Here is a 10,040-nt window from a genome sequence, read left to right as displayed (position 1 = left end):
CAGGCTTGACCACTCAGTGTCCTCACCTCCAGGCTGGAACACTCAGTGTCCTCACCTCCAGGCTGGAACACTCAGTGTCCTCACTTCCAGGCTGGACCACTCAGTGTCCTCACCTCCTGGCTGGACCACTCAGTCAGTGTGTGTCCTCACTTTCAGGCTGGAACACTCAGTGTCCTCACCTCCTGGCTGGAACACTCAGTGTCCTAACCTCCAAGCTGGACCACTCAGTGTAATCACCTCCAGGCTGGAACACTCAGTGTCCTCACCTCCAGGCTGGAACACTCAGTGTCCTCACCTCCAGGCTGGAACACTCAGTGTCCTCACCTCCAGGCTGGAACACTCAGTGTCCTCACCTCGAGGCTGGAACACTCAGTGTCCTCACCTCCAGGCTGGAACACTCAGTGTCCTCACCTCCAGGCTGGTACACTCAGTGTCCTCACCTCCAGGCTGGAACACTCAGTGTCCTCACCTCCAGGCTGGAACACTCAGTGTCCTCACCTCCAGGCTGGACCACTCAGTATCCTCACCTCCAGGCTGGACCACTCAGTGTCCTCACCTCCAGGCTGGAACACTCAGTGTCCTCACCTCCAGGCTGGAACACTCAGTGTCCTCACCTCCAGGCTGGACCACTCAGTGTCCTCACCTCCAGGCTGGACCACTCAGTGTCCTCACCTCCAGGCTGGACCACTCAGTGTCCTCACCTCCAGGCTGGACCACTCAGTGTCCTCACCTCCAGGCTGGAACACTCAGTGTCCTCACCTCCAGGCTGGAACACTCAGTGTCCTCATCTCCAGGCTGGAACACTCAGTGTCCTCACCTCCAGGCTGGACCACTCAGTGTCCTCACCTCCAGGCTGGACCACTCAGTGTCTTCACCTCCAGGCTGGACCACTCAGTGTCCTCACCTCCAGGCTGGAACACTCAGTGTCCTCACCTCCAGGCTGGAACACTCAGTGTCCTCACCTCCAGGCTGGAACACTCAGTGTCCTCACCTCCAGGCTGGACCACTCAGTGTCCTCACCTCCAGGCTGGACCACTCAGTGTCCTCACCTCCAGGCTGGAACACTCAGTGTCCTCACCTCCAGGCTGGACCACTCAGTGTCCTCACCTCCAGGCTGGAACACTCAGTGTCCTCACCTCCAGGCTGGAACACTCAGTGTCCTCACCTCCAGGCTGGACCACTCAGTGTCCTCACCTCCAGGCTGGAACACTCAGTGTCCTCACCTCCAGGCTGGAACACTGAGTATCCTCACCTCCAGGCTGGAACACTCAGTGTCCTCACCTCCAGGCTGGAACACTCAGTGTCCTCACCTCCAGGCTGGAACACTCAGTGTCCTCACCTCCAGGCTGGAACACTCAGTGTCCTCACCTCCAGGCTGGAACACTCAGTGTCCTCACCTCCAGGCTGGACCACTCAGTGTCCTCACCTCCAGGCTGGAACACTCAGTGTCCTCACCTCCAGGCTGGAACACTCAGTGTCCTCACCTCCAGGCTGGAACACTCAGTGTCCTCACCTCCAGGCTGGTACACTCAGTGTCCTCACCTCCAGGCTGGAACACTCAGTGTCCTCACCTCCAGACTGGAACACTCAGTGTCCTCACCTCCAGACTGGAACACTCAGTGTCCTCACCTCCAGACTGGAACACTCAGAGTCCTCACCTCCAGACTGGAATACTCAGTGTCCTCACCTCCAGACTGGAACACTCAGTGTCCTCACCTCCAGACTGGAATACTCAGTGTCCTCACCTCCAGGCTGGAACACTCAGTGTCCTCACCTCCAGACTGGAACACTCAGTGTCCTCACCTCCAGACTGGAACACTCAGTGTCCTCACCTCCAGACTGGAACACTCAGTGTCCTCACCTCCAGACTGGAACACTCAGTGTCCTCACCTCCAGACTGGAACACTCAGTGTCCTCACCTCCAGACTGGAACACTCAGTGTCCTCACCTCCAGACTGGAACACTCAGTGTCCTCACCTCCAGACTGGAACACTCAGTGTCCTCACCTCCAGGCTGGAACACTCAGTGTCCTCACCTCCAGACTGGAACACTCAGTGTCCTCACCTCCAGGCTGGAACACTCAGTGTCCTCACCTCCAGGCTGGAACACTCAGTGTCCTCACCTCCAGACTGGAACACTCAGTGTCCTCACCTCCAGACTGGAACACTCAGTGTCCTCACCTCCAGGCTGGAACACTCAGTGTCCTCACCTCCAGGCTGGAACACTCAGTGTCCTCACCTCCAGACTGGAACACTCAGTGTCCTCACCTATATTAACAATTCCTCGCGCTTTATCAATATTTGTATCATTATAATTCTTATTATTATTGTTATTATTATTACTATTATTATTATTATTATTATTATTATTATTATTATTATTATTATTATTATTATTATTATTATTATTATTATTATTATTATTATTATTATTATTATTATTGTTATTGTTATTATTATTATTATTATTATTATTATTATTATTATTATTATTATTATTATTATTATTATTATTATTATTATTATTATTATTATTATTATTATTATTATTATTATTATTATTATTATTATTATTATTATTATTATTATTATTATTATTATTATTGTTATTGTTATTATTATTATTATTATTATTATTATTATTATTATTATTATTATTATTATTATTATTATTATTATTATTATTATTATTATTATTATTATTATTATTATTATTATTATTATTGTTATTGTTATTATTATTATTATTATTATTATTATTATTATTATTATTATTATTATTATTATTATTATTATTATTATTATTATTATTATTATTATTATTATTATTATTATTATTATTATTATTATTATTATTATTATTATTGTTATTATTATTATTATTATTGTTATTATTATTATTATTATTATTATTATTATTATTATTATTATTATTATTATTATTATTATTATTATTATTATTATTATTATTGAGAGTGTCGGTGCCTAGAGAAGCTCTGGGTGGGTTGTATCGCCTCACAAATTAACCTAGCAGGTTTTATTGAAGGAAAAAACCGTTAAAACACTTCACTGGTTTTATTTATTTTATACAAAAATATTGTCTGTGGTTTTCTATGGTGGTTTTGACACATGTTAAACCTCCCCCGTTTTAGATAAATCCTCGTGGGTGGTTAATAAACCTCTTCAATGGTAGATAAACCCTTCTGGGTGGTTAATAAACCTCCCGAAAGGAAATCAAACCCATCTGGGTGATTTATAAACCTCCCTGTTGGAAGTCAAACCCTCACGGGTGGTTTAAATAGCACCCCAGTGGATGGTAAACCTATCTGGATGGTTTAATACCTCCGTAATGGAAGGTAAACCCACCTGGGTGTTTTATAAACCAACCTGGATGGTTTAAAAACCTCTCCACGGGAAGTTAAACCGACCTGGATGGTTTAAAAACCACCCCAGGGGAGGTAAAAACCCCTCCGGGTTTTTTGAAGAGAAAAAAAGCCACTGGCTTAACCCTGTATTGATTTATTGCAGAATATACACCAGCTGTGACCAACTGTGACCAGCAATGACAACTATGACTATCTGTGACCAACTGTGACCAGCTGTGACCAGTTGTGACCAACTGTGGCCAGCAGTGACCAGCTGTGACCAACTGTGACCAGCTGTGACCAACTGTGACCAGCAGTGACCAGCTGTGACCAACTGTGACCAGCAGTAACCAGCTATGACCAATTGTGACCAGCCGTGACCAGTTGTGACCACCTGTGACCAGCAATGACCAGTTGTGACCAACTGTGACCAGCAATGACCAGTTGTGACCAACTGTGACCAGTTGTGACCAGCTGTGACCAGCTGTGACCTGCTGTGACCAGCAATGACCATCTGTGACCAGTTGTAAAAAAGTGTGACCAACTGTGGCCAGTTGTGACCAGCTGTGTCCAGCTGGTCACAACCGGTCACAGCTGGTCTTAGGCCTAAGACAAGTTTTTGATATGTTTACTAATTTCGTTTTTTGACCTGAGGAAAGTAGGCCTACAAGCAGGCTTGTGGGCCTACTAGCCTTTCATAGGCCTACCATTATGCCTACTAGAAGGCACACAAGCAGGCTTACTATCAGGCTAGTAGCCCTACAAGCAGATTAATAGGCCTACTAGCAAGCTAGTAGGCCTACTAGCTGCTGCCAGATGTAAAAATTGTCCTTATTGTCTACGTAAACAAAGTTTAATTAATTTTAATAGGCCTATATAGACTTTAAAATTAATTATAATTGTCCTATATGAGCAATAAAATTAATTTTAATAGGTTTATATAATTTTGAAATTAGTTTTAATAGGCCTATTTAACTTTAAAATTAATTTTAATAGGCCTATATAATTTTGAAATTAGTTTTAACAGGCCTATTTAACTTTAAAATTAATTTTAATAGGCCTATAATGCTTTGAATTTAATAGGCCTATATGAATTTAAAAAACGAATGCATAGGCCCATGCAATTAAATGAAAAAAATCTATATATACTTGGGCTTTGGCACTCAATGAAATTTTAAGAAAAAATAGGCCTATGTGAAAACCTCGTGTTTCAGTGTAGCAAGTATTTTTATTTAGGCCTATTTTGTCTAGGCCTATCCATTCATTAGTCATCTTTGCACTGCATAAACATTTGTAAATTTAGGCGAAGTATAAATATTCATTAACTTAGGCCTATTTTGCCTGGGCCTATGCATTGTTTAGTAAGTTAAGACAAATATTCTTAAATTTAGGCCTATTTTGCCTAGGTCTATGCATTCGTTAGTGACAGTTTTATACTAAAAATCACAAAGCAATAGGCCTGGGAAAAAATTCCCCTGTGCCTCTAAGCCTATACTATTTACACAACTTATAACTTATTTTTCTAGTTATTTTAAGCGATAACTAATATTTTTTACAGTAATTTTTAAGGGATAACTATTTTTTACAGTAATTTTTAAGGGATAACTATTTTTTACAGTAATTTTTAAGGGATAACTATTTTTTACAGTAATTTTTAAGGGATAACTATTTTTTACAGTAATTTTTAAGGGATAACTATTTTTTACAGTAATTTTTACAATAATTGTAACGGATAACTAATTTACATTTATTTTAAAGGGTAACTAATTCGCAGTTATCTTACGATTATAACTAATTTTTACAGTTATCTTAAAAGGATAACTAACTTATAGTAAATTTTAAGGGGTAACTAGTTTTTTACAGTTATTTTTAAGGGGTAACTTTTTTACATTAAATTTCAAGGATGACTATTTTTTTAAGTTATTTTAAGGGATAACTAATTTACAGTTATCTTAAGGGATAACTAATTTACAGTTATCTTAAGGGATAACTAATTTACAGTTATCTTAAGGGATAACTAACTGCTAGTTATCTATGTTAGAAATGTTATCATGACCTGCAAGAAGGCCTACACTCAACTAATTGCCGAGAAATTATCTTATTTTTATAGGCCTACTGGCTAGAGGTCGGGAATGTTTATCGGATTAAACTATGGAGAAATAGGCCTATTTTGGCCTAAATAGGCCTATTTCTTGCATAACTAACATTGCTTGTGTTATCCTAAACTAACTTAGTAAATTTTCTGGTGCCGATTATGATTATTTTTGTTATTTTTGGTTAGTGAAAGTCATCGACCAATTACAGGGCTTGTTTACTTATTTTTCCCGCTCTTTTTAGCCAATGAGAGGCAGTGAAGGTTTCCCGCGGTTCTTCTGACCAATGAGCGGCTTTGTTTACTTACTTTCCCGCGGGTTTCAACCAATCAGCGACGTTGTTGCTAAAAACTGCGCCATTATGGCGCCACATAACTGATAATGTGTTTTTATGATCTTATTATGAAGTTTTCGGTGTTTTTATTGTGCTTTATTGTGTTTTATGTTTGATGGTGTTTTATTTTTATGATGTTTGATGGTGTTTTATAGCGTTTTATATTGTTTTATGATGTTTTATGTTTTTTTAAGTGTTTATGTTGTTTTATATTGCCACATAACTCATGATTCATCACATTTATACCAGCATAGGCCTAATTTATCCCAGCATAGGCCTAATATATCCCAGTATAGGCCAAAGGCCAATAAAAACCTCTTTTTACACTCTAAGACATTAAAATCTAGACAAGTTTTGACAGCTTCAGCTTTAAGCTTATTAACAAACACTTTCTTAAGCTTTAAGTTATGAAGTCAGCTGAAACACTTCAGCTTAAAGCTTATTAAGCTGTGAAACACTTCAGATTAAAGCTCATTAAGCTTTAAGACACTTCGGCTTGAAGCTTATTAAGCTGTGAAACACTTCAGCTTAAAGCTCATTAAGCTTAATTAAGTCACTTCAGCTTAAAGCTTAGTAAGCTTTAAGCTGACAAAATCAGCTGGAGCTTATAGACACATGTGACCCCAGTATCCAGAGGTCACTGTACCACTCAGTCAACCACAGCTTATTAACCAGCTCCACTGTAAAAACGAGCACTTTGGGAGCCCAAAATTCATATTAACCAGACTGTCTGATTAACCGGCGTACAGTGACCCTCGTTTGTGTGGGCCCTTACTGATTTAGAGCTTTATGTCTGTGTTTATCGTGTCTATATGTCTATTCTTGTCTGTGATATATCTATTGTGTCTATGATATGTCTATCGTGTCTATGATATGTCTATTGTGTCTATGATATGTCTATCGTGTCTATGATATGTCTATTCTTCTCTATTATAAGTCTATTGTGTCTATGATATGTCTATGATATGTCTATTATGTCTAATATATGTCTATCCTTTCAAATTACATCAAATTCAAAGCGATTTTGATCTAAATTCTCAACAACTTTCTTTGATTTTTTCACTGGAGTAAAACGGAGAACTTGAAGAATAATCACGAATTGGGGAAATACAATATTTGTGGCTATTGGAGGAACCAGAAGGATAGAAGGAATAGACAGGAGGCAGAGAGAAGGATGGAAAGACACAGGAGAGAATAGAATGAAGGGAAGAAGATGCAGAGAAAGCGCAACACATCAACGAATAGGGAGGTGGAAGAGAGGGAAGAACAGGGAGCCACAGGACCAAGAAACTACCAGAAGCTTCGGTATGAGATGAATATAGGCCGATAAACAGGGAGAGAAGGAAGACAGGAGAGAGCCACCTTTTGGAAAATACCCTACCACAACGGGGCAATGGGAAACGGAAGTCAAAACGGGAGCAATGGTACAAACGGGGAAACCATGTCAAATCTGCGCCAAGTCTTCAAGAGAAAGGGATCTCCTTTTGAGGTACAGTCCACAGTTTTTCCTTTTTCTCCTTTTTATCGTTTTCTGCTGCTCCTCCTGCCGCTCCCCCTCGCTGCCCTCGGGCTGCGCCTCCTCGGCAGGGGTGGTGAGGTTGTGCAAAAGCTCATGGACTGCCTGGGAGAGGCGGGGTGGGTTGGGGTGGACCAGGGGCCGCAAGGCGCGACCAACTACGAAAGAGGGTCTCAAGTTTGACCCTCTGGCGATGTGTCTCTGGTAGGAGATGTCCGGCAGGCAGGCTTCCAGGCAGCCCTCGGCAGCCCTGTGGGAGGAGGAGAGGTGTTACCAAGAGGTTAAGAAAGTTTCCAGAAAGTCTTGGAAGCCCTGGGGTAGGAGGGGAGGAGTTACCAAGAGGTTTCCAGGAAGACATAGATATATTTATCCACAGAGATATAGATTCAATAATAGTAATATTAGTTCAGGGTTGTATAAATTGGATCTAGGCCTTTCGCAGTGCAATGGAGATTTCATCAGGAGCTTGCAACTTTTCAGAAAAGGTTGTTTTAGGAACTTACACTACTTCCTCAGCCTCGTCGTTGGGGTCGTCGTTGAGGTGGTAGTCAGGGTGGTTAAGAGGTCGTGAGGTCGTAGAGAGACGACCTCTGAGTGTCCACCAGCATAGTGCCAGGGTCACAACCATGAAGGTCACCAGGTTGGCCAGCGTGGTCAGCAAGACGACCACTACCAGGTCGTTAGTGGTGTAGCAGGTGGTAGGTGGGGAGGTGGCACTGCTGGAAGCACTGCTGGAGGTGATGGCACTGCTTCTGGAGGCACTGGCACTATTGGTGGCACTGTTGGAGTAGGTACTGTCACTGCTCTTGTCACTGCTGGAGATACTCTCACTGCTCCTGTCACTGCTGGAGGTACTCTCACTGCACCTGTCACTGCTGGAAGAGGTATTGTCACTGCTGGAGGTAATGGCACTGCTGGAGTAGGTACTGTCACCGCTGGAGGTGTTGCTAGAAGTACTCTCACTGCTGGAGATAATGTCAATGCTGCTGGCACTGCTAGTTGTGTTGCTGGAGCTGGTGACACTGCTGGAGGTGTTGCCGGAAGTACTGGCATTACTGGAGGTACTGTTACTGCTTCTGGAGGTGTTGCTAGAAGTACTGTCACTAATGGAGGTATTGATGGAGCTGGTGGCACTGCTGGAGGTGCCACTGCTCCTGTCACTACCGTAGTAGGCACTGCTGGAGGTACTTTCACTGCTTCTGTCACTACTGTAGTAAGCACTGTCACTGCTGGAGGTGCTGCTGGAAGTACTGACACTGTTGGAGGTGGTACTGCAGCTCTCACTGCTGTAGGAGGCACTGTCACTGTTGTTGCTGTGGGTGGTAATGCTGTTCTCACTGCTGTAGGAGGCACTGTTACTCTCGCTGCTGCGGGTGATACTGCTGCTCTCACTGCTGTAGTAGGCACTGCTGCTGGCACTACTGGGGCTATCACTGTTGCTGTCACTGTTGTAATAGGCACTGTCACTGCTGGAGGTGGAACTGCTGTAGTAGGCACTGTCACTGTCGTTGCTGGAGGTATCACTGCTGAAAGTGACACTGCTGCTGTAGGAGGCACTACTGAAAGTGACACTGCTCATGTCACTGTTGTAGTAGGCACTGTCACTGCTGTGGGAGGCACTGTCACTGTCGTTGCTGGTAGTACCACTGCTGTTATCACTGCTGAAGGTGCCACTGTTGTAGTAGGTACTGTCACTGCTGCTAGAGGTGTCATTGTCCCTGTCACTGCCGTAGGGGCCACCTGGGGTCCCTGGAGAGGGCCAGGAGCTAGCACCCAACCCATCAGTCAGGGAGGTAGGGCCGCTTTTGGGGTCATGATCTGACGTCCTAGCCATAGAGGCGCCCCTGCTGACGTTCCCGGTGACGCTGGTGAGCTGGGACGTCAGCCCCTCCTTCAGAAGGTCAGCAATGTCCTCTTTTGGGTCCCAGTTGGAACGCAAGCCATCCAGGGACGTCCCTAAGGACGCCTTTGTGCTCTCGGATGGGACTGTTAGCAAGAGGGGCGCTGAAGGGACCCTCTGATGCTCCAATTTTTGACGTCTATCGCCGTCCCTGGAGTCCCTTTGGTCCTGCCATCCCTCATGTCCATTTCCAGGCCTTAGGTCCTTCTCCACCACCAATCCCAAGCCCCTATCCCTATCCTTTTCGTCCCAATGAGAGCTGGAGTCTGGGGTGGACTGATATCCTGAGATAGGCGCTGTTGTTCCCTTATTCCCAAGACTAAGGAAGCTTGTGATGGGAATGGTCGTGGCTAGGGATGCTACGGAGAGCCCAGCATGGCCTCTACTATCAGGATGGGGAGATAGTGGACGTCCAGACGTCCAGACGTCCTGGTCTGTTGTGGTAGGTACTAGTGGATTATCCGTAGGAACAGTTAGCAAGGATAGGAGACTATCCGGGGTTCCGGGGCTCTGGGGATAGACTCCAGGATAGTAGGGCTTCAGGATCCTTCTATCCCTCAGGGGATAGGCCGTCCCGGAGGCCTGGCCGTACTCCTTCTCCAGTCTTCTCTTCTTGTGTCGAATTCTATGTCTGCTTAAGTGGCCTTTCCGTCTCCTCTTTCTCCTCTTTCTTTTTCTCTTCCACTTGGAAGAGGAGGAGAGAGCTCTCTCCCAGCCAGGCTCTAGCTCCTGGGCCCCGAGAGAGCTCAGGGAGAACTCTCTGGCTTTTCTCTTGTCTCTCTTGTAGTGAGAGGTTGTGGAGAGAGACTTGTGCTTCTTTACAGGTGAGTCTG

At 43.9% G+C, this 10,040-nt stretch overlaps 1 protein-coding gene across 1 annotated transcript; it reads right to left on the bottom strand.

Annotated features, from left to right (window-relative positions):
* Positions 1–3,073: 3,073 nt before the first annotated feature.
* Positions 3,074–10,034, bottom strand: LOC138852181 (uncharacterized). The gene is made up of 2 exons (XM_070081874.1): positions 7,811–10,034; positions 3,074–7,557 (listed from the first exon to the last, which is right to left on the bottom strand). Exons 1-2 carry the CDS (start codon positions 9,139–9,141, stop codon positions 7,236–7,238), a joined length of 1,653 nt encoding a protein of 550 aa, XP_069937975.1. The 5' UTR covers positions 9,142–10,034; the 3' UTR covers positions 3,074–7,235.
* Positions 10,035–10,040: the final 6 nt, after the last annotated feature.

The sequence above is a fragment of the Cherax quadricarinatus genome, unplaced genomic scaffold (assembly GCF_038502225.1).
Source record: "Cherax quadricarinatus isolate ZL_2023a unplaced genomic scaffold, ASM3850222v1 Contig4748, whole genome shotgun sequence".
Classification (NCBI taxonomy): domain Eukaryota; kingdom Metazoa; phylum Arthropoda; class Malacostraca; order Decapoda; family Parastacidae; genus Cherax; species Cherax quadricarinatus.
Note: the sequence above shows the minus strand (reverse complement) of the source record. Positions and strands in the feature narration are given on the sequence as shown.

Bases quoted from the DNA above. Each gene is read 5' to 3' on its own strand.
- LOC138852181 (XM_070081874.1), bottom strand. From the start codon at position 9,141: ATGGCTAGGACGTCAGATCATGACCCCAAAAGCGGCCCTACCTCCCTG. The intron at 7,558-7,810 runs GTAAGTTCCTAA...CTCCTCCCACAG, and splicing joins GACGAGGCTGAGGAAGTAGT to GGCTGCCGAGGGCTGCCTGG.